The 27,042-nt window shown below is 32.1% G+C and overlaps 1 protein-coding gene across 4 annotated transcripts in view; it reads right to left on the bottom strand.

Moving 5' to 3' along the window:
- Positions 1-1,997: 1,997 nt before the first annotated feature.
- The window catches only part of LOC113559426, a 69,810-nt gene continuing 44,765 nt past the window's right edge, over positions 1,998-27,042 (bottom strand). For all 4 annotated transcript variants that reach the window (XM_026965244.1, XM_026965241.1, XM_026965242.1 and 1 more), the window contains 7 exons: positions 18,211-19,569; positions 15,724-16,364; positions 12,580-12,739; positions 7,601-7,751; positions 6,867-7,011; positions 6,247-6,787; positions 1,998-6,121 (listed from right to left, as the gene is read on the bottom strand). In XM_026965244.1, coding sequence (XP_026821045.1) covers positions 3,020-6,121; positions 6,247-6,787; positions 6,867-7,011; positions 7,601-7,751; positions 12,580-12,739; positions 15,724-16,364; positions 18,211-19,569 — 6,099 coding nt within the window. In that variant the 3' untranslated portion in view covers positions 1,998-3,019. The remainder of the gene's footprint in view (positions 6,122-6,246; positions 6,788-6,866; positions 7,012-7,600; positions 7,752-12,579; positions 12,740-15,723; positions 16,365-18,210; positions 19,570-27,042) is intronic.

Genomic DNA, 27,042 nt, shown 5'->3' on the forward strand with positions numbered 1-27,042 from the left:
CTAAGATTTGATGATAAATACCATGTTTTTTATGAGTGGTGGTTCATACTAAAACCAAAATATCTAAAAAATATATAATACAATCAATATTTTATAGACATTTGAAGATCAAATTTTGACGAAATTACATACAAATTTTAACAATGAATAACGGTGTTAATTATTTTGTTATAATTCAAAAACAATATTCACGGGAATTTAAAACTTTTACATATTTTATGAATTTTAAGATATTATCTATTTATACCAACTATATGAACTAATTTACACTGTCTTATGGTATTTACGGTAAGGTATTTTAATTTATAAGTTATTAAAATAATAATAATAATAATTTTATGTGGTATAAATATAAATATTAATATAATAATTAAATAAAGGAAATGTTTTCAGAAAAAATTAAATCAACCTATAAAATACTAAGTTTAATAAAATAAACGATTTTAATAGACATTTAGATCGTGTCCGCTCAGAATTGTTTACATGAAATAAGATTGAATTCAAATTTAACACACCCTTTACAGTGGCTCACTCGACAACGTATGTACAGGCGCACAGCAGAATGGTACTCATTTTCCTACTTTATTTTTATAATTCTATTGTTTTAGATAAATAAATCTATATTAATTATGTGATAAGGTACCACCTACGACCTATACATTAGGTAAACATAGGGTACATTAGGTATACATTTTTTACATAAATATAAAAAAAAAAATTATAAAATGAACACTATAAAACTAGAAATAAAAAAATGCAAGAAGTGGTGACCATTCTACTGCATAAATATATTAGGTATTGAGTGGGTCACTGTAATGAAAATGTTAAATTTGGATGTAATAGTATAATATTATTTACGAAATATGATTCAAAATGGAGACTACCTATCAGTTTATAATATCACTAAGTATATATTTCACAATATGTTTTTTTATTTGATATTTATTTTAAAAATTATAACTTCAAATACATATAAAAATAAATTGGTTTTAGGTCACTTTGTACGGTCAAGCAATACAGTGCGAAACGCGGACAATTTGTACTATAATATATTCATGAAGTATACGTCATGTAATATAAAAATTCTGAAGTCATGACCAAATTTATTAAAAATGTTATTTAAGTTTAAATATTATTTTGGTAAATCTAATTATCTTCTAAATTTATATAAATCATAAAGAACCAGTAAGTACCTGCTATACAAATTTCTATCTACTATGTATGTACTACTTACATATTATACAAAATAATATTTTTGTTAGGGTTTTTAAAATCTAATGATTAAAAAGAACTGATTATTTTGACTTGTAGTAAATATATTATATCTATACTACTCTTATAACGTTTGTAATTTACTTTTTATTTTATATTTAATTTTTACATTATATAATATAGGTATTTACTATTTAGTTATATAATTATAGACATTAATATATACTTTATCTATATAATAGTACAAAGTGTACACATTTTTAAACTTAAATTTTTATCTGACCGTACAAAAAGTGTCCGCGTTATACAATTTCAGCAATGGACCGTACAAAATGACCGTTAACCAAATAAATTGTACATAATATGTATTTTTATGCAGATATAAGAACTATACGGGATGTTGTTTTTAATGTCAAGTATTTTGACCCTGAAAATCGAATACTTGTCAATTTGTCATGTCTATAAATTGTTTAAAAAAAGTTAAAATATTTTGAAAATTTTATCATTTAATAAAAAAAATAATATTAATGTTTGGTGAAAATTTCAAAATCATAAAATACACATGGAACTTCCCCGAATTTTTATTAAGTGTTCATGGACTATGGTGTAATAGTGGCATACTAAATGCTTTAAACACTATAATACGTTTTTATTTCTTGACGTGTTTCTAGCCACTAAACATTATTATATTTTATAAAAATATATATTAGACTTTAAATATGTGCCACTAAATCAAGCATACATATTCAAAACCGACAAAACTGTTAAAAATAATTTAAATATAGTTTTAATTGATTAATCCCTTTTATTCGTCGTTGTCACATAAATAATTTAAATAAATACATTTCATAAATACATACACATAGTTTAATTGTTGATTAACTGATAAAAATTATATAATGCGCGTATACAGCGGCAAATGTCACTTTTACGGCTTAGGTACACGTGCAGCGCATAAGATAAAATATCGGCGGCAATCGTCTAAATAATGTAATTTATACAATATAAAGTGAAGAAAAAAAAAACAAAACAAAATACTCAAAATTAAATGTTTAAGATTACCTATAAAATACATAATATAGTCGCTATATAGTGTGGTTTGAGTGTAAACACAAAAATATAATATAATAATAATAACAAGACTACTTGGATACCTATGACTTTTCTGCTCTCACTATGAGCTAGGGAGGGCGATGATATAAATAAATATCATATTGGTCCAAATGCGATACAAGTGTCTACGATAAATATTATATAACAACGATACATTACTACTGAAAAATTATACTAGTTAACTATAATAAAAATAAAAGGTGAATGGTCACAATCGTACTCGAATTCAATAAAATATTATGTACAATTAGAATATAATAATAAATAAATTGGTGGGGGGGAGATGGGCAGAACGTACGTAATAATGAAATCCATTGGGCGTAAAAAAGCACAGAGATGGGTAAAACGCGAAAGTACACCAAAATGTCTAATTGTATGTATAAAAAAAATATTTTACATTAAAAGTAATAATCTGGGTAAGGTTAATGAAAGTAGGCCCAATAAAAAAAAAAAAAAACGTGGTCATAAGAATAAACAAACGAAAATAAAAAGATAAAACTAAAAATTACAATCTACACAATACTAGAATAAAACGTAAAATACGTCGATCACGACGGACGACGTACGATTATTATAATAATTATAGGAGTGTGTGCCCTGAAAAATGAAAATATTTTCTAGTGACGTACGAAAAACGAACGCCGAGTGGACACGGAACGAACGGGGAAAAATGGTTAAGACGACACGCTGTCCACTACTTTTTACTACTCCTTTTCCTCTTGCCCATGGGTTCGACGGAATCGTCGCCCAGGAACTCGAGCCGGGTGCCGCTGTCGAAGAATCGTACGAACGCAGCCGGTGGCACTTTGGGACCGTCTCCGGTGCGGTTGTCATTGTAGTCGATGGCCATTTGCGGCGGCGGGCAGTCCGGACTGAACCTCTTGTTGTGCGATCTGATGATGGCCGCGGTCGTCATGCCGTTCGTGTTGTCGTCGGTGCGGTAACGCACGTCGCCACAGTCTTTGAACACGAAAAACGGTTCGATGTCTCCTTCGTCCAGGTTTTCCGCGGCCGCCGCGGCTTCCTGGTCGTCGGTGTTGTTGTTGCGTCGCCGCTGGCTGTACACAACCCGTTTGCCGTGGAACTCGACGTAGTCGCCGACATTCGTGGGCACGGTAGCCGTGGTACTTTCGTCGGTCGCGTGTTCCTCGTTAGTAGTCACCGGTTCGCCGGTCGATCGTAAGAAATGGACGCGGGTGTGCTCGACCAGGTCGACCTCGCCGTGCGTGCGGTATGTGCAGAACCTGCACGACCGTTTCCATGACCGTTTGGACGCGGCCCCCGACGAGTTCATAGCCGCGTAGTGATGCGTGTTGTGCCGGTCCAGCTGCGATCGTATGTCGCACTCGAACGGACAGTGTGCGCACCGGAACAGGGACGTAGTCGTCTCGCCGACCAAGTTTCCGGTGGCCCCATAGGCGGCGTTCAGCTCGTATGCAGTCTGCTGGTCCGATATCTCGTTCGTGAAAGCCGTGTCCTGCGGCTGTAGTTTGACCACTGGTTTGGTCGTACGCAGTGGCTTCCGATCTTCAGCGGTAGGTCGCTTGCGAATCCGTTGCGCGTTGGCCGCCTCCTCTTGTTCCTTTATCATTTTCGCCCTGTCGGCTGCCTGTGCGTTGTTCTTCCGGATCTCAGCATCACGCGCGTGCTTCCGCTGGTGTTGCACATAATTGGCTGTGTATCGCACCGCATAGTCACATTTATCGCACTGGTACTTGTCCACAGCCCCGTGCAGGGTCAGGTGTACGACATATTGGTCACGCTTATCGAAAGCTGACGGGCACTTAGGGCACTTGTACCGCTTGGATCGAATAACGCCGTTTTTTATTGTGGTCGGATAAAAGAAAGATGGGTTGCCCAGCATTATGGACCCGAACTCGGGATCGATCCCCAACTCTTCATCGTCATCATCGTCGTCGTCGTCGTCGTTTTCATCTGAAAGTTCCCCCTTTGCATCTAATGGTGTAGATGTCGTTAATGCAGTTGCGGACAAGGGGATTTTTTTACCTCTAGCTTTTAACTTTGACAAAGCTTTCATTTTTTTTGATGTCTTGTTCTTAATTTTTTCTCTGACAGGCAGGTCTCGATGTACTGCTTCATGACGAACCAAGTTGCCATAAGTGCTCACTGCGTAATCACAACATCTGCATTTGTGACGCCCCGGACCACCATGTAACGTTTTGTGGTACTGCAAGGCTGTAGACTTGAAGAACTTACCCGGACACATGGTGCACATAAACTGTCGTGTATAACTGGCTTTAGTAGTCTTCACAACCTTTCCGGTGGCACCACTAGTGGTCTTATGAGTTACGGGCTTAACGGCGGCACCACTGGTAGATTTTATAGCAGTAGCCACTGTGGTCTTAGGCGCTGGTGACTTTGAACTGATCATCTTAGACACTGGCAGTAATGCTGGTGGTGGTGGCTTTGCATTGGCGGTTTTCATAGCAACGCCAACTGTCATAGAACGACGTCGGCGTTTACTATTGTCATCGACGTCCTCGGTTGACGGTGGTTGCACTGCGGTGGCGACGTTGGGCTCAGAATGCCGCACACGTTTTGTTCGTCTTTGACGTTGGCCGTCAGGCTCGGACGAGAGTGTTTTTGAATGTTTGTAATCTAGTAATTGAGGCGGAGACCCTGGTCGTCTTTGAAGTTGAGGCGGGTCGTCATTCACCAATGCCGGGTACTCGGAACGCCGTGGATATTTAGGGTTAACTGGATATCCGGAAGTGAGCAGTTCAGTAGTACGCTGTGCATATTCATCACAATGTACGATTTCGTGCGCATTGACGTGACTTCTTGCACGAGCTACAAATGAACAACAGTCGCACGCGTTTTTCCAACCTCGGAATCTGTGGAACCGGATGTGGAATCGGAGATCAGCACGGAAAAAGTACCGAGCTGGGCAATAAGGACAAAATTTAAGCTCAGGCTCATCAATTTCTGTATACTTTGTGACGTCTTCAGGGCTTTCATTATCACTAGACGAATCGGACAACACTTCATTACTAGAAAGTAATAAACCGCTGTTGGTGGCAGTGTTCTTGTCTAACAGCAACCTTTTTTCTAGCTCCATTACGTATTCAATGGCCCGTATCTGAACCGAGTCCACGACGGTGATATCGTAAAAGCCCACCGTTGAGCAGCTGTAACTAGTTGAGTGTACCTTGACATGTGATGCCAAGACACCCGCGTTGTTGCACACATAAGTGCATCGTTTGCATGGGTGTAAGGGAGACGGAGGAACTGAACAGCCTGATAAACGCTGTTGCATTTGTCTGTGATTCTGATGATCAGGATGATCCGAGTGCATCCGTTCGTGCTCAACTGTGTTGTGACGTCGGCGATTAGTGTGAGGACAGTACCGGCACTTAAATACTTTCGTAAAAGGTGGGATGTTTTCTTTCCTGTAATGCCATACCATAGGGGGTCCGGTAGTTTCATCCACATCTGTTGCATTAGCTGTTTTATTTTCTAATTTATTTTCGGAATTCTTTGCATTCATGTCTCTTTGCCCAGCTCGAACAATGGAATCTTCTGGATATAGAAGCTCTGGTTCTTCAATCACATGCCCGTGTCGATAATGATGGTACAAAATAGCTGATTTAGTGACATTAAACACGCATTCCGTACAACTATATAACGCACCCCGTTCGTTGTGCAGCTGTTTATGTGCTAGTAAGTCTCTTCTACTAGTCGAATAGTACCAACACTCGTTGCATTCAAACACTTCAATTTCTTTGCGCGATACAGTTGTGGTATTTCCTTCCGACGTTGTAGACGCGAAAGTGGCCTGCAATTTTAAAAATATTATATTATAAATATAATACAATTTACAAAATTAATATGTTTAATACACTTATTAGTTATATATATTAACTTGTTTAGCGGGAAGGAAGAATGGAGAATTAAACTTACTTTGATGATTTTAACTGATGTAGGTTCAGTTACTTCCTCTGCTCTAACTATTATTTCTTCATCTTCTACTTGCTCGTCTTCCTCCGGTTCTTCAACTCCATCGTATTCGCAACTTATCATATTATCAGTTATTTTTTCATCAGCGGCAGTACTACTAAAGCTGCTTTTTTCAGAGCTTTTGCTCGGTATCGACGATGTTTCAATAGTTGATCCTCCGTCATTATCAACAAAATCAGGTTTACACTCTACCGTTTCGACCACGACGATATTATCGTCACTGGTATCGAACAACACTTCCATATTGGTCGTGACGTTAGTGTCATCACTACCGTTGTCGAACATTGTCATATTAGCTGTTGCTTCGTTACTACTACCGTTTTCATCGATTATTTGCATTTCCTCTTCGTCATCGTAGTTGATTGAATTTGAAGCCGATTCGTCTCGTTGTTCGGTTCCGTAATTTACATCGGTGGCATTAACATCGGTATTGACACTACCATCATCCATCTCGTGCGCAAACATCATGTGATCCAACATAGCTCTTTATTAAAAATAAATAATATTAATATTTATTGAAAAGGTGTTACGGAATTCAGATTTTCAAACTGAAATCAACTCACTTTTTTTCTTCCGACCAAAACGGACAGTACTCACACCTATACTTAGTTTCTTCTGGAATATGGGTGCGTTGCATATGTTCCTTCAATTGACCCGGGCTAGCAGCTGTCACATCACAGAGCGGACAAGACAGAAAATTTTCGTCATCTGAAAAAAAAAATAATATAATGTTTTATTAACTAATATAAACATCAATTATTATGTGTAGCTTTAACTTTTTGGATTAAGAGGACGCTATGCCCGCATGTGTTGTCTCTGTCTTATACACGCGTAACATACTTAAAAATTGTTTTGCGTGGGAGAATTTTACTTCCTCAATATTTATATCAAAATTACCAACATTTTAAATCGCACTGAGAAGAACTTCACCTGTGTCGTAGCGTTTTAATTTTTTGATAACATGAATGCAATTAAAGTTATCGGTTTGAAAACTTTTAGGTTTTTTTCATTTAATTATTAAAAATTATTGGTTACCACTATCAAAAAAATTAAAACACTATAACACAGGTAAAGTGCTTCTAAATGCGATTTAAAATTTTGATAATTTTGATATAAATATCGAGGGAGTAAAATTGTCTCTCGTAAAACAGTTTTTAACTATGTTACGCGTGTATAAGACAGAAACAACACATGCGGATATAGCGTCCTCTTAAGTCCTCTAAATAATGTAATAATTAAAATAATATTTTTAGTACAACCCAACAAAGAGAGATAGATAAATAAGTATAATACTCACCATAAAGCATTAACGACTTAGGGTTGGTGGACAACAACAACAAAGTATCGGATGTGGACCCGGTTGTGGGAGTCTTTGTTTTTCTGCGATCGATAGTTGGTGAATTTTTTTCTGTCGTTTCTTTTTTTTCTACTGATTTTTTTGTTTGAACCTGAATAAAATATAATGGGATTAATTATTAATTGATAAAATTCAACGTTTTAGTCGACAACATTTAACCGTAATAAAAAATTTGTTATAAATGCGTACATGACGAGTACACACATCACGTCCCGTAATGTTTGTAAACATTGAGTTTAATGATAGCTATTATTATTACGTCATGTTATTATACGCTTAAGTTAAGTAGTTATGTTAAGTTGCTTATTAAAAGTTCTGATTTATGAATAATAATAACAAAATGTAGATTGAAAAAAATAAATATATATATATATATATATATATAAATATTTTACACTTAATAGTTAATTGTATCAATAGACATTGTTATTTAGTTGATACAATAATGCATCATATTATTCATATTCTTAAGTTTTTATTAAAATAATTATGTATACATTATATTAAATGAAATAAAATATGTATACCAGGTGTTTAATAAGTTTGGAAACTCTTAATTATTGTATACATATTATTCTAACACCTACATAGAGCAATAACAGATAATATTGCAAAAAATAAATAATGTAAAATATTTAAAAATCTCATTAATTATATCATAATATCGTTTATCAATCCCAAATAGACTAATGACTGTTTCCAAACTTATCGAACACTCTGTATATGCATTAATCGAATTATAGAATATATTTTTATCGATTATTGAGGAAGGTTAAAGAGAAATGATAACTAAAAATTATATAGAAATAAATTATATAATAATATATATATAAATAATATATTATTATCTGTTTTTTTTTTTTTTTTAGTTGGAAAGGTATGAGTAACTTAATTATTATTTAACAAAAAACGCTTAAAACAACGATTCACAGGCATAAAGGTAAAATCAAGAATATTTATTTCGTATACACAACGAAAAATAAATAACAGTAAATCACTATTATATATGAAGTGTTAGCACTTAAGAAACAGTTACGTTGAAGGTTGAAAACAACAGTTTTATATTTTTCTGACATTAACTGGATACTAATAATAACAATTTTAAAAACCGGATAAATCTTTCTGTTACACAGTAGTTTTGAGCGTACCTCGCATTGTTGAGTCAATTCAATAATTAAGCATAACATACAATAAATGATACTATTAAATTAATTTTTCCAAAAATAACACATAAATTATGCAGCAGTTATTAAAACATTTTATCATGTATTATTGTTATTGTTATTAACATTTATTAACCTGCAAGCTATTGCGGCTATTGATGTACAATAAGATGGTATGAAACGAGATAATAATTTAAATATTTTAAAAACTTTACTGAAAATGATTGGTAATATAAATATTAAACAATGTTTTTATTTTTTATAAATGATGTTTTTTGAATTAAGTATAATAAAATAACTAAAATTGTTTAATGAAAAATCGTTATTTTCCGAATAAGTATCCAATGCCTACTATAATAATGTTAATTTCAAACACTCATAAAAAAATGAATGTGGCTTTATAATAAACTTTTTATTTTAATCTCAATGAGAATAATATCCTATAAGGAAATTTTACTAAATGTTCAAGTTGTAGTCATTAGTTTAAAATGAAATGAATTTTTAATTATAAAATAATTTGCATTTATCATAATTTAGCTGACAGTGAATTCTCAAACGCTTAAATACAAATGACACAATATATTTTTGATATTTTTTTCATAGCCTTAGGAGGAACATTTAAGAAATCTTTTAATATATTTTTAAGCAATATGACTTATAATAATTGTATCAATATAAATGAATAAAAAAGATGAACATTTCTATAGTTATTCTTTTTAGAATTATAACCAAATAACAAGACCTATTTTGTAAAAAAAATTATTTGATAAATATTTCGGTTTTTTAAAAAGTTAAAAATTTAAGCTACAAATTGTGATGAAAAATATATCTTTCTAAAACCAACACAATCATTGCTCTGTTTAAAGTAAAAAATGTTTATGATTTGTGTGGTAAATTCAGTCGATTAAAAATAATATCGATTTATTAAAATATTGTTTTATGTGCCACTGAGGTAGGTAAAAGTGTTTTTACGTTACTAAGTTCGGGCAAGTGTCGTGAGTGTCAATATTATATTATACACTACTATTCATCGACGAAAACTCGAAGATAGCCATTTTGAGAATTCGATTGCACAAGCGTCCAAACGATTATGTATAAATAATATATTCTCAATGCTCAGTGATTTTGTAGGTCTTTAGAACTACAGTAGTTAGTGACGTCGTTGTACGATTATAGATCAAAAATTAATACAACGCAGAGAATGGTATAGACATAGTAACGGTGCGAAAGAAAGACAGAAACTGCATTTAAAGTATGAAAAGTCGATGCGTAAATCAAAAATAATCTTGGACGTACGCGGAGAAAAATACGCTAAATAATTTCGTCGTGTGGGACGAGCAACAAAATTCTGTATAATGTTCACAGGGCTAGAGAGTCAAACATATTTACCACAGTTAAATTATATATTACCAAATAACTTATTATTGTTATGTTGATAATTAATAGGCGTGTCGTGTGGTGAGTGACGCGCAAAGTTAATTGCAATTATAGACCATCAGTTAGAGACACAAGTCAAGTTAAAAACTATAAAAAATAATTCGTCGGAGGTTGCGAATTGAAGTGGAATTGGTATACGAAAGCTGCAGTTGAGTGAAGTCACGCTCAAAGTTAAAACGAATAAAGCGACGTAAACTTATCCACAAAACAGTAAGCGACGCTGCTAAAACACAGCCGAAAGAGGGTATTATTGTGCTACCGTCGGGTTAATCGTACCCGAATACGCGTTTAGAGCGGAATGTTATAAGTACCTATATAATTTTATTAAACGTGCATTATTAATTATCTATAATATTAGTGACACGAATTAAAATCGGTAAAGCCCATTTCGAACCATAAGACACGTGTGATATATTCTACGGATTTTTGAAAGAAAAAACTGGACATGCACGCAACTTATGGAGAATAATAAATATAATGACTTTATAGTTGCATTTATTATTCAACGACGAATCGTACTAAGAACTGCAAATGTAATTATACGTCTTGATTACATGTTAAAAAAATAACGACAGTTATCAAAAATATAGTTCATATAAATTGTTTCGTTATGGGGGGGTTATCGATTATGTTATTATCACGTCGCATTATATAATATACTGTCTTTTGGCATTATAAATAATTATACGAATTTCGATAAGGTTGCTTATTGGTAATTTACCATTTATACATCTAAGTTTCATTATTATTTTCTAAAATTAATACTATAATAATCGGTATGTAATAGATTAAAATATAATATGATCGAGTTATGATGCACGGGGGTTTGAATTTAATAACATTTATCGTCCAATTATGTCATAGTATAATTTTGAATAATACATAGTATGTCCACTTTAAGTATAAAGTATACTTATTAAAAATATTATTATCAATTTATATGATTATAGTAAAATCAGCTTATCTTGTTATGTTTTTATGATTCGTGGGCAATCGCTAAATGCAAAAGAGGTTGTTAGCGCATTATTTATTTTTTTCTGAACCGCACACACAACATAAACAAAATTAACACGCAAAATAATTTTTAATAATCTCGGTGGAAAAAAGTTATTATTTTACTCAAAAAAATATAAATAAATGTACATTAAAATAGACTAACGCTTTTTAAAATAAAAATATTCTCTATAATTTTCTTCTAATATTATTCAAAACAATGAAAAACGATTTTTTGTGAATAAAAAAAAAGAAAGATAAAAAGGTCCACGTTGCGGCCATTGGTTAAAGAGAAAACAAATAATGTATTGAAATCATTCTTCAGAACGATGAGTTGGAATAAGTATAGTAATCTACTAATCTGTATATACGAGTAGAAGTAATAAGTACATCAATTATCAGCCATGTATAAAAAGATAGAAACCAGAGTGATAAAATAGCGATTGTTTACGTTAATCAAAAGTTCAAAACATTGCAGCATAATATCAATTAACTTATAAAAATAAATAAAACAATATATAACTGCAGTAATTTGAATTGCGTGGCGATGACCTTTCTATCTATATAGTAATGTGTCAAAAACATCGTTGAAATTTAGAAGATATAACTTTAAGTAGTTAACAACTAGTTTCTTTTTTATAATCAATCACTTCAGACAGTTATTACATTTAAGTTCGTTTTCAGTTTTTGAAAGAGACTAAATTATTTAAGATCTAAGTTAAACAAGTATAGTGTAATCTAACTCAGTAAATATACTATACATATTATAATATATTATAGACAATAGGGATTGCTATACATTTTTTTTTACCTAAATTAAATTTTGTATTAACAAGTATGTTTATGAGGAATTAAAATTTTAAGCCTTAAGTATGTTAAAATTTTAATTCAAAGCAACTTCCTAGTTGTTCTATGTCAGTAGAAACCGTAGCTAGTTATTGTTGGTTGTTATATAATTACAAGATTATTCAGAAAAACTGTTTCGTAAGTAAAGGAACCATACATAGAGTCACATGCAGTCATAAATACGAACCCAAATTTAAACACGATAAAGAAGACAATATTTTTTGTATTTTCGTGTTTTGTTTTTTTTTACTATCATTATTTATGTTATTCAAACTTAAATAACTTTTGTTGTATTGCTGATAAAACAATATATAAAAACATAAAAATATTGTATTTTGTATTGTTTATAAATTTGGGTTTTCAACTGTATGTGGCTCTAACCACGTGGTCATTTTTCACACGAAACACGGTTTTCAAAAACAATTTATGGGTGTTTGGCGGGTTCTCTTATAAAAACTTTAACTAGTGTTAGGTACGTACATATAATTCACTGTTGATTGCGTTGGTGGATATGTCAATGGCAGTAGTGCCGTCGTTATGTTGCGACGAATTCATTCTAGTCGCACTGGTGTTACTGCCGAATTCTCCTCTTCTGTAGTGCGCCTTGACATGGTTCAAAACAGTAAGCCGATCGCAGTCTCTGTAATGTGCAACAAGGGAAAAGGAAAAATCATAAATCAATTATAAAATATAATACATTTTACTAAAATAATATGAAAAAATGGGCATGAGGCAGCGAAGGAAATACAAATACAGCATACTATATTTGTGTATACCCACTCTACCCTCACCTAAAGTAAAAATCAAAATATACGATTAATTGATAAAAAATAAGATTATTTCATAGAAAACATACGGTTTAATGTTCAAATGAAAAACTGAGAAACTCGCTTAACTGATGCTGTTTAGTAAGTTTTAAGTATCATTAAGTAGGTATATCTAGTATAGATGTGTAAAATTTGAATTCAATTACATTGTACGCGAATAATTATTTATAAAGGAGTCAGCAGTCTCTATTTCTAAAAATATTTTATAGGTACTATTAGTAATATACTAATATATATGAAACGTTGAATAATTTTTTTCCAAAAACGTCGTATAATCTAAGTTAATACCGCCGTAAAATAAAAAGGTATAAATAGCTAGAATCCTAGAATAAATAGCTTAAAACTAGTAAAAATATTTTAAAATTTTTGTAGTGTATTATTATGCATAGAACATAATAATTTGAATAATGGCGGAATTATGTTTAAAGTTTCTATGACCGAAAATATTAAATAATAAAAGAAATAATAACAATTTAAATCTTAGAAGTTTATAATAGAAATGTATTTGCAACCTTATGTTAGATTTTCAATAAGTGTATTGACTCTAAAAATAATTTGTTTAACAAATCGAAAAAAAAGTTTAAAAGGATACCTAAAAATAGCTTAAAAAGAGTTAAAATATTTTGAAAATTGTATTATGTTAATATAATTATTTTCTGGAAATTTCAAGTCACTGCTTAATTCTTGAATTACAATAAAAACATAAAAATTTTGATGGCCTATCAATATGCAACAAGTAAATTGAAATATTAAGTGTTGTGGTTTTAATCTGAACATTTTATCGTCCGTATGAATGAAATAGTCGATGCACTTAGCAATACAAAAAATTCCGATACTGTTCCGCTATTCATACATGCTAGGCACATGTCAAATGTCAATGAATAATTATAGTCACTATTTTTATGCCACAAAAACTTTTTAAAATATGTTATCGTCGGTCAAAACTAGAATATATAAGTTGGAGAAATTTTAATATTTAAAACGGATTTTTATTCATTAACATTTTAACTACCTACATAATTATGCAATTTTTTATATTTACATTTTTACATTACGTACAACATACTATAAGTAGTTCAAAAAATATTAAAAATCACTTTAATTAGAACATTGAAACATAGAAACTTGTTAATGAATCAAAATTGGTTTTCAACATTAAAATCTCGTTAAATGTGTAGTTAGATTAGATATAAGCATAACCTTTTTATTTAATGACTGAAGATTATACTAGTATAATACTATAATAATATGTTCAATATTTATATTATATTATTTTATGACGCTTGGAATATAAAATACAAAAGAGCAATTTGGAATGAATTAGAAAAAAATTTTGTTCTACCGTAATAAGTTAAATGTTCAGATTTGTACGCATTTGCATATTTCAACATTTTATTTTATAAAAGTATATTTTACAACTTAAATGTTATTTATATTTAGTATTTTTATAGCACATTTCACTAATTTAAAATATATATATATATATTTGAGAAAATAAATTCGTTTTTATAAAATATTATTTTTCTGAATTTTACAATAATTTATACGTAAATCATTTTTTCAAAATTTATAATTATATAGTATTTTATAAATGAACAAACGTTTCTGTAACTTATTTTGCATTAATTAAAAACCAAAATTATACTTTTTAAATAAAACATGGGTTTTACGTGGTACGTAGGTAAGTCAATTAAAAAATTGTTGATGTTTTCTTTCGATATTTTTTAATACATTTTATGAACCCAAGCCCTTTGTTACAATTAATAGTAAATAAAATCGTTAATATAATCTAATCACATACATTTTTTTTTAATATTATTTAAAATACAAATTATTTTAAATTGATAAAAAAATTTTTTTGTAAATATCAATAAAACCTACTTAACTAAAACCACAGCTGATGTGAACCTAAACATACTGTGGTTATCCGTTACTATTTTATTTGTCATTAAATATGAATAAAATTGATTAAAAGTGATATCAGTGCTCTTATTTTCACTCTGTGAACCACACGCAACATGGACATTTTGCATTTAGCCAAACCAATCTTGTGTTGTTAGCTTTAATATTAAAATGAATTGAGTTCAATTGACCTGTTATTAAACTTAAAGATAAGAAATATTATCAGCATTCGTACGTCGGTTTTTTTATATTTCAATTTTCATACAATCTACTAGTATATAAAATATTATGATTTAAAATGATCATCATATCACAGAAAAAAAAAATAAAAATAAAGTAAAATATCCGGCGTATGAACGTAAATGATGTGGATTTTAATTGATAATAGGTCAACTCAGACACAGCCTACAAAACTAGATTAGTTTATAGATGACGCGAACGTATGCTAAACGTGGAGCCCGGGTCACAGGCGAATAAAATAAAATATTATAGTGCACTGCAAAAGTGCAGACACTCTATGTAAATAATATTGTATTATAATTTGTGGTATAATAAGGATTAGTGGTTATTTTATTTTCGGTACCTATTAGTTAGCACATTTCTTTATTCTTTTTGGTTTGGTGATGTAATTTATTGTGCTATAGTCTTATAGATATATATTGTATATGTATGGGGAGAGGAAATTGACAACACTACCTTTCTGGACAGGACTAGGTATAGTATTAATAAAAATTGAGTAAGAATCTTATAAGTTGATAAAAATAGCTTATATTAAATTTCTTCAGCTCTTCTACTGCCATCAGAAAAATGTTCGTATATGCAGTGAAATAGAAACATCGTCAACCCGTATCACGTGCATAGTAGATATTTATCATATTATAATAATTTTATTTACCTGAAGAAGCATTTTTTGCACTTCCAAACGGTCTTGCTGCGGTTGTCGCCTCCAGTAGCCGACGGCGGATTGGACGTCGACGCCGCCGCGTTGTGGGTCATGTGCTGGTTCAGCTGTTGGTTCCGGATCGCAGCGGCTTTGAACCTTTTCAACTGTCCCGCCACTGCTGCGGCCCTGCCTGTCAGAGACGTCTGGGACTGGTGCTGTTTGAGCGATGACGTCGCACCCTTGTTATAGACAAAAGCGGGTGCTCGCCGCTTTCTAGCGATGCCGCCGCCTACGGACTTGCGGACGCCCTTTCCGTCCTCGCACTCGCCACCGGCCGCCTTATCCGCCCCGTCAGCTATGTCCATTTCCATTACGGTCAGGTACCGGTTGTATTTGCTGTAATTCCGGCGGCCCGTCTCGTCTGTCATCAGCACCTTGGCTCCCTGGTGCGAGTTTGCCACCGCCACAGATTCCTCGGCGCCACCCTTCCTGGCCGACTTGAGTCGGATGTGTTTGGTGATGTCCCAGCGCCAGTTCGACCGGTACGCGCAGCACGAACACTCGAACGGCTTGCGGTTTAGGTGGCCGACGATGTGCACGTGGAACCGCGAAGCGGTGGCCGCCCAGAACGTGCAGTGTGGGCATTTGAACACCTGCAGAATAGTTATAATTTTATTATATTTTATACATTAGTAAGTATACGAGATAAGTAAAAAAAAAAAAAAATGTCATAGTAAACAAGTTGATTTATACAATAAAATATTTGTAAGAACTGTAAATACTTCAACTCAATTTCATTTGTAACTAATGGCCATAGTTGCTGAGTTTATATCATCAATAAAAAATAAAATAAATATTGTCACAATAGTTTGCTATGAATAAGTTGAGATAGCATGGAAGCGAAGTAAAGCGAAAAGGCATATTGAAAGTATTGAGGGGAATCGATTTTACTGGTTAAAGTTTGGATAGAAATCCAAAATTGGTTAACGAAATCTTTGTAAATGTTGATTTGTGGAGGGAAGTATATCTAGTATGGACGAAATAGCGCGTAAGAATATGTTTTGGTCTCTTTCAAGCATATTGCTTAACTGTAATGCGGTACAGAGATGATCATCCCCGAACATTTCCATATTCGAAAATTAGGCATACAAGTGTACAATATATGTAAAGCCTCGAGAGATGCTACAAGTTTGAAATCGCGGGATATGCAAAGTTTTAAGCCTAAGTGTCCACACCTTACATGCAACATATTATAATATATGATTATTGGCTGTGTAACGTACTATACGTATTATACGTGCGCACTATATATAAGGTTTTTTGTAGGTAGGTAGGTCAGCCTTTATTCAATATTTACTCTAAATAAAATATTTAATTATTTTAAATATCATTGATGTTGATTATAAGTACGTTTATTTACACTTTAAATTTTCTGTCGACAAAATAATACAATAAACAAACTATTTAAATTTTAAACGTAAATGAGATATTCATATTAGTGATTATAACATTTATTATTTTTTGGTCACATCGCTATACAGATGGATACATTATTATAAAATATACCTACAGCTTACAGGGAATGAGTTTCAAACTCTCAATATAAAAATTGTAAATGAGTTTGGTTCTAGTAATATATTTAATTATTTTTATCGTTATTACATATTGTATAGTATTTTATTTCAAAAAACTTAAATATATTTAATTGCAAAATGTGTAAGAATAAAATTATTGTAAAAATAAATGTACGCAAACATTGACGGAATTTTAAATGTACCTATATAAATATGAATTTATCATTCATATAAACGATTTTATAAAATTATTTACTATTATTATATCACTGTTATACAGTTAACCTAACAAAAAGCTGCCGTAAAAAAATATTAAAATTAAAACTATTTTTGTAGGAATTATGGAATTTATAAAGTATATTTTTAAATATTAATTTAGACTATGGCATGTTAAAATTATAGTTCAAAGCCTCAAAAGTACAAAATAAAATATTCTTAAATTCTTTTTTACTTAAATATAAAGTTTATAGTGTTTATACAATTACACCAGTTACGTTAAGTAAATTTTAAGTACGTTTCAATAGAAAATATATTTGAAACGACGTGAACATAATACTTAAATAGTTTTCGATAAATATTTTTTATTTCCCATTAAAATTGATTGTTAGGTATCTTTATGATTTATGACATATTATAATACACATTGTCAAAAAAAAAAAAATCATATTATTTACGATTAAATGTATAAACAAAAGATTTAAGACCTCCCAACGATATTTATATGATCATTGTTAAACGTAAAAACTATAAAGTGAAATAATAGATTATTTTTTTCAAAAAAAAGTGTGACTAAAATCAAGTAACACAACCAAAATAGTAATTAATAATCAAAATATTGTCAAAATAGGCTCATGGATACTTTGCTGTATACTATATATTATACATACATAGTAAACGTCAAATACCTAGTAACTAAAAAACTTACCGTTTTGTACATTTTTCCTTCCTTTCTGATTGCGTGCTTTAGTTGTTCTTGATGCTTTATTAACAACTCTCGGTCGGATGGATTATTAGTGTCGGGTGTATCGTTGGTGTCGTCTTCCGACTCATCGTGCGGTTCTCGGTCCGCCGACGGCGATTCGACATTGGGCGGCATTCCGATTTCCGTCACAGTAACGGAATCTCGTTCATCGCAGTCGTCATCGTTATCGTCGTCGCCCTGAGGCGGTGTCGTCACCGCGGCGGTATTCCACACGAAAATCTTGTTCTCCATCGGATGCTGTTGCGTGTCTAGGTCTTCGTCGGTAACGATTTCTTTCGCGGCGACGGACTGACTCGAAATGTCGATTGCTGCGGCCGTAGTGGAAACGGCAGTGTTTGCTCCTCGGCAAGTGGCCAAGTGCACGAGCAACTCAGCACTGGTCTTGCACCGCTTCCGGCACCGCTGACATCTGGTCGACTTGAGTTCGGAGGCTGTAACCGGCGGTGGTGGCGTAGGTGTCCGCTCTTGCGTCGTCGCAGTACGTTCGATCTTCAGGCTGTCCGCGGTTGCGGTAGCGGCGTCGTCATCACCGTTGGCTCCGTGAGTCCGCTGATGTCGCATGAACTCCGACAGACACTTGGACTCGTGACGGCACACCTTGCACGTCAAGTCCGCGGTCTCATCCACTTTGGCTTTGAGCTTGTCGAAAAATGAAGCTGTCTTGCTCTTCGGCGACGAGGTGGTGCTGCTACTGCCGGCGCTGCTACTACTCCGCCGCCTATCCGCCGTAGTTCCGGGGGTGGCGAGGCCACTGCCGGCAGCGTTGGCCAAGCCGCCGGTCGAGTTGAACGGGCCCGACGCGCAATCTGCGTCATCAATAATGGACGCGAAATCGCTGAGCGCGCTCTGGCCCGCCGTCAAGCTGTAGTAGTCGTCCGCTGTGACGACGGAAGCGTTGTCCTGCGGAGGTGGTGTCGACGATGTCGTCGTCGCGGGAAGTCGCATGCGGACAACCGTGGGCACGCGTCGCTGTTGTTGCTGTTGCTGATCGACGATCGGTATGAGCTTGGGCATGGGCCGGCGTCGTGATGCTGGCTTTTGCTCGGCGGTCTTGATATTGCCCTCTGGCGGACTGGTCACGGAAATTATCTTTATTGGCGCCGGCGGCAACGAAGCGGCGGTAGTCGTCGTCGTCGTAGTCTTTTTCACGACTGTGCAGGTGCTGCTGGTGCCTCCGATCTTTGTCGTTGCGACCTTGGACATTGAGCCACCACCGCTGGCGGATACCGACGGCGAGGCACTCTTTGTCTCGGTCATAATCTCGACGATACCGCCTTCTTTGGTCGTCTCGTATGTTACGATCTGAAAACCATAAACGATTCTTTAAATTAACGAGATTTAATTTGTTTGTTTGTTATACAATAATTACATATTATAAATATATAATACTATAAGGGTTGGTATATCAGGAACTTTTGCAGGATTGCGATATCCATTAAAAGTAAGTATCATATAATACGTACGATTCACTCCCCGTACGTGCACAACACTATAATAAATAATCAGTACTTAATAGTAGCAGTTTCTAATTGAATGGTTAATTAAATCACAATTACAATATCTAAACTAGAATAATAAAAAATATTCTAGTTTAATGAGCAGTGTAAGCGGATCAAGCAGATTTGTTTATTTTGCATTACTATAGAGCTTAGACAACTGTAGAAAATAAATTAAATACATAAAATAAATACGTACAAGCATGTACTATATAACCCAAAGTGTATAGCAATTAATTTTAATAAACAATTTGTTTTTCATACACTTTTAACTTATACAGTGACAGCAAATAACACCGCACTCTAATTGATATTTATATTTTTGGGAAAACTGCACATAATTACTTTTCATTGGATTGATCTATTCATACATTAGTGGTTAGTCTAATACCCGCTACTAATAAGGTATGTTAATGTATACCAAATAATAAGTATATTTTAGAAATTATTATTATGATCTAACTTAAATGTTTTTTTCCCCACTGAAATGTGAATACATTAGTTACAATAAATAATAATAATAACTCGCTTGTTTGACATTCATAAAAGTAGTAAACGTCGGCAATAAAAACGAAAAAAAAAAAGTAGGGTCAACCTAACCTAACCCAGAGCACGTTAATCCATATAGATAATACACCCGATTGGCAACTCGAGAGTAATAGTCTCCAAAGACTTTATTTTGTTAAGCCGGCAATTGTATTTTATATAATAACGATGTGTACTAGTTATAATACCATAAACGTGTTATACTGTATAATATATAAATTACACAGGCTGCTACGTAAACAATATAATATATAGAATGTTGCAATGACTAAAATTGTGAAAAAATTTTGTATCAGACGCATTTTCGTCTCATAAAATATGTGATAACAAAAACAATACATGAGCTTCTCTAAGAAAAACAGTAAACTTCCAGAATGGAATAGATTGCACGACACTGCAACGTTCCTGTGGTGTATATCACTATACGTGTTTGCCGTCTATCATCATATTATATGCGTATTTCTTAATTTCAGTAGTAATCAAATTGTATTAAATTTAATTTTAATAATACATACGTAGTGTAAATCATTATGCCACATAATAACTGCAAGGAACATGCACCAGAAAAAAACGAAACGAAACTGCTTTAAAAAAAATTTACAAATTAAGAGGTAAGTATATATTATAATTCGTCGGACACAGAAGATTGAAACAAACGACGACCTCGGATTCGTCTCGTCCTTATAAGATTGAATGAGTAGTAGTATCACCACTTACGTTTGAAAACGACTTCAAAGGTATTAATTGTTTGTGTCCACTTGTGATTACATAGCGATATCGCAATACAATACATATTAGCCATAGAAGGTATATTATAGAACGTAATTAATTTACACTGAGTCAACATGTGCATTATGTAGGTATATACAAAATCGACACTCACTAAATAGAACAATACTATCTACTTAAAGAATATGTCAGAATGATCCAATTACGGAAAAATCAAAGTTTAACGTCCAACGATCTATATATCCGGTCAGCGAATAACTATTTATATTGCCTTTTCGCAATACATATTATATTTATAATGTGTACTAATATTTCTCATAAATTGCGACGAAAATACATAAAATTTTTTATAAAACACTATAATGAACGCTTAAGGGAAATAAATGTGATGGACGAGAGCTCGTCATTTGGTGCGAATTACCAAAAACAATCCAAAAATAATCGTGACCGAACTTTAGAAACGTGGTCATAAAAGGATATAATTCCACTTTTTTTATCTTTACGTTACCGTGTACGTTACACAATAATGTTCAATTGTTATTTTATGCCAAAAATTGAAATCTTTGTATTTTATGAACTATCTGTTATAAAAAATATATATATATATTTAGATTATTTTTGAACTATTTATAGGTATGAGAAATGTTTAATTATTTTTAATTGTTTTTTTTTTATTATTAACATTTCAAAGTTATTATTTAAATAGTTATTTGATTACCACAATTACCAACAAGTTAGACCATTTTAAAAATGTTATTTATTTTTTTTTAAATATTAATAAAAAAATGTTCGCAAAAGTAAAAAAAGATAAACAATTAACAAAAAGTTTCTTATACATATAGTTAATACTGAAATTAAAAAAAAATTAGCGTATTATGAAATACCTACGTATATTTAGTATTTTCATAGAATCGTTTATCGTATACAATATGTATTAATATGTAACCTATACGAATGAATCGATTATAAATAAAATAAAAAAAAAACTGTAAAAATCAGTTAAGCCGTTACCCACTTTTTAATTTCGTATAACACACTTAGTATTTCATACTACACAAAGTGTGTTGTACTCATACAATATTTCAGTCCTTGCATTACAATGACTTGAATGACTTAGGAAGGTACTCAACGACGAGGTATACTCGACATCTGCTGTACTGCAGAACGGTTATCTACTTCCCCCTTTTTATTTTTATCTGTTAGTTGTCAGCAGAGTACGCAAGAAATTTACAGTTTTTTTTATATTAACTCTAAAATTGCATAATAATAAAATGTTATTTTAACTCTTATAATAACCAAAGTGCAATGACGAATATGAAGAAATTGAAAATTTCATTTCAGTGGAAAATGGAAAAGTATATCATATCGTATACACGGACCTGGCAGTAAACGACAAGGTCGATTTTGGCAAAAAACGGCTACACCCATAAATATAAAGCGACCGTCGTAATATCATATCATATCATAGAATATAATATATATATACAAGATGCAACGACGAGTTTAATAATATTGCGATCGTTGTAAGACCATATACAATACGATATCATTGTCATTATATTATGGTAATGCGAGTGGCCTAAAAATGCAAAAACACGTTTAGGCCGAAGCGAACGACACACGCGCACAACTCACATCATACGACGCGAATGTACATAATATAATGTATAAAAGGCGTAGTTATTATTTTGTCGTCACTGTAGCGGGCTGCGACGATTATGAAGACTGTCGATTTTTTTTTGGATACAAAATATGACGTTATACTATTGGGAAACCACATACCCGCATAGATAATATATTCACGCATGACTGGATAGAACATCCCTACATATACTTCATATACATTATACACGGTGATCGAAGTCTATACAACCTATATAATATATACTTGTTACCATAATGGTCATAATATGCGGTTGCGAGTACGGTTTATAATAAAGAAAACAATTTTATCAATCCTCTATTTGACAAATTTTGAATCTATTTAAATGTATATATTATTTATTATTATTTTACAATATAATTTGTCATAGTGTGTTTTGAAGTTATAATTATATTTAAGAGGGTGCTACACCCATATGCATTGTCTTCACTCTTCGGTCATCCAAACTCCAAAGTATAAAATAGCAAATTTTATGTTCTGAAGAATCCATTTAAGTCTGTTTAATATTAGAGTGAAATGACCTATATATTATCAAATTTAAAATTAAGAATATGACTTATAAACTTCCGTAAGTTTTTTTTATACCTATCTACTTTCATTTTAAAGATAGTTATGAGCATTTTAAAATTTAAAATTGCCAGATAATGTATGTAGGTAAAGCGTTCTCTTCTTTATTATCAGTGGTGGTGAGGCGATACCATAAATTTAATTGCACGTAACACCACTTTGGTAATCTTCAATTACGCACTTGAATACAATGCATATAGTATGCATTGTGTGTATTTAGATCATATTTAATGCACACTTAGCGAACTACGTAATAGTGACAGTACCAGACAGTGTAGGTTTATATACACTGTTTATATTTTGGGTAATTTAGACGATCATGTACATTATATTAATAAAAAAATAAACAATCTTTTATTGCTCGCTGCTAATACTTATTATACATTTATTTTGTATAGTTTATTAAAAGTTTATTTAAATCAAAGTGTTATTCAATTACATATTTTATAAATAGCAAAATATTAATGCATTATGTATTGTATAGGTAATGTACAAATTCCGAAAATGTATGGACTCGCTATAATTGGAGTTGTGAGTAGCATGCGTAGCCCCCCTCTTCAAGAGTATATTTAAACAGAATTTAGATGTAAATTATTTACGTTTGTACACAACAGTCGAATAGCGCAAACGGCAGCTGTTTTTTGTGAAATACACGCAATAATACAACGATGAGGAGTGGTAAAACTGTTGTCGATAACAGTTATATATAGTTAAAGGAACCGCGCCGTCATCGGGTCAGAGATACGCAGCCGGTTATCGCTTCGCACCAAATAAAAGAGAGAACATCGAGCCGTGGCGACGACGATGGCGACCAAAGGCCAAACGACTGTCTATAACACAAATATAATAGAAACGGAAAGAGATATGCCGTCGAGAAAAAAATTAAACTACTCCAGAAAAATAGTTTTTTTTGTATGTAACTTTTTCTGATTACATGGTCACAAAGTTCAATGTTCAATTGCTAATGAATAAGCAAATAAAATTTTGTAATAGAAACTCGCGTGAAAAATCAATATTTATATAATGGTACATATATATACTACAATCGTGTATTTGGTAGGAAAAAACATTGATAAAACATGCATAATATATGATACACATTATGTTTATTTAACACGATATTTAGTAACCAGTAAATTAGGTATAGTTAATAATCATATTTTATTGAAAACCCGTATTTTTTTATGACTAACCTTTCTATAGGTTTATCAAATTCAATATATGCCATATGGCATATTTCTAGACTAGGATGTTTTTATATAATATTCACACCGAAATCCCAATCGAAACAAATCATGCGCGGGGAGGTATATATTTTTGGTTTTAGTTATATATATATATATTCTCATTGTAACATTTATGCACTGTAGTGTACCTGCAGACACTTACTCCTAAATCTCGACCACGTGTTTTAATAACTATAAGGTTTCCAGTCTTAGTGCGTTGTTCGTAAGTTAATATTTTATAACAGTTACTCTCACAAAAAAGGTTAATAATAACATTCGATACTCATATACTGCTGACCCGGATTACAGACGGTATATTCGGCGGAAACAAAAACTAGCGGCGCCGGTGCTTTGTATAGGTACAAAAAGACGAATAGTGACGTGGATGTGCGTGCGTACCACAGAGATGATCCATTCAAGTAACAATACAGTGATATAATGTTTCCAAACTTAAAATGCTAAAGATTGAACAAAAGAAAAAGGTTTTTTTTTTAAATTACACAAACGAAAAAGTAAAATATTTCCGTTAAAATCTTGAAATAAATTCAATTTTAGGATTAATTCGTTAATGATATAAGCTAAGAACTTTCAATAAAAAATAAGTAATAAGTATAATTAGATAGGTATTACATTTTGAGCAGATGAACAATAAATAAAACAATTGTTTGTTTTTTTTCTAATTAATTTTCTATTCTAATAAAAAATTGAATAATATGTATAAATTCACTAAAAATGCTAATTATGTATATAAAAGTTACAGTACTGAAATCTCTATAATACAAGAACAGTGGTGGTGACAGACATTTTTTTGATGGTTATTAAAAGAGGGAAGCGAAATTTCAATATTATCGTTATCCTTTTACTTAATTTTGATACATATATATTTTTCATACAACAAAGCATAACTTTAAAAATTTAAATTAAATAGAATGTTATAAAAATAAATTACTTTCTAAATATCTCGATTATATGTCACAGTTTAAGCAAGGGCGGATCCAGCATGTATTAACGGTCTGGGCACTTTATAGGAAAAATTATATATAATATATAGATATAGTCCCCCACAAAAAAAGAAAAAACAATATGATAAAAATGTATGTTTTTTAATATTATTTTTATCCAACGGGGGTGGCACTTGCCCCCAGTGCCCTCCCCCCTGATCCGCCCTTGAGTATAAGATAATAAAGAAATAATATCTTAATATAAGTTGTATAAAAATTATATTTTGATGTATTAAACATAATGTAAGTTTATATGGCGCTTATAGATTTGAAAATGACTGAACCAATTGGCACCAAAATGTATAAACATATTAGTTTTCCAACCCTTATAAGTTATATTATAGGTTGCCATAGAAAAATTGAATATTTTTTATTTTACATACATCAATAGAGCTGCTATCAGGAATAAAATACTTTTATATATAATCTATATACATAGATCGATTAATATTTGCAAAAATGTCAAATTGTTCTTAGAAATATACGTTTGAAAATAAATCAAGTGCTGTATCTAAACCTCCACAGGTAAATTACCCATCTCGATCGAATTAGATCACAAAACAAGATATACATCGACATTAATTTGCTTGTGAATTGAGGTATATACACTAAATCACACACATATATATTATTTATATATATAGTGCGGTATTTTATGTTTCTTAATTTTTTTACGGATAAAGTCAGGCTATTATAGTGTATTATATTATTCACACAAATTAATATTAATATAAGCATTTAAAATATTTCAATAATATGTTAGTTATATATAGGCGGAACAAAACATAATATTAATGGGGAACATTCAGCACCTTGGTTCCAGTTTACTAGTTTACTGCGTGTTGTATTAGATAAAAAAGAAATTCTAGTCACCAGACTACCAAAAACAAAAAACGTAGATACTCATCGCCAAACTCGCAATATTGTTTTTTTATTATATTTAAATAACATAAACAACGACAATTTTAATTTTAATCAATGCATGGAATAACCGCAGTTAAGTATCCCTGTTGGTGTAGGTGTATAACAATTAATTGCACACGTCGACGCGACTTATAGATGATAGGTATACATAACAAGTTTCGACCATACTAAATATTGTAAAAAAAAAATGAGCGCAGTACACCGCAATAAACTACAGTACATACAAAATAAGATAACATGTGTTATTATGACATACCCCGTATACTATGTAGCAAATTGAAAGATGTGCAAATCTAAATACTGATGTATATATTTTTATCATAAGTTATAATATAGTACAGAAACTACAATTTTTAGTTATACAATATTAATATAATACATATTTGTAGTAATTCCTATGAGAGACCGGAGGCGGCTGAACCGTCAGCTAACGCAGCAGATTAGATAACGCGAGGCGGCGTGTTTGTGTAACACATTTCTGGCCGTTGTTGGCTGCTGCTGCAGAAGCACGTGTATATCATGATATTATACGCAGTATAACGTTGTATGATGTATATGTTAATAAATAAAATATTTTATTTTGTAGTGTTACGCATATGCGTATGATACGATACATCACATAA

This window comes from Rhopalosiphum maidis, chromosome 3 (genome assembly GCF_003676215.2).
Source record: "Rhopalosiphum maidis isolate BTI-1 chromosome 3, ASM367621v3, whole genome shotgun sequence".
NCBI classification, from domain to species: Eukaryota; Metazoa; Arthropoda; class Insecta; order Hemiptera; family Aphididae; genus Rhopalosiphum; species Rhopalosiphum maidis.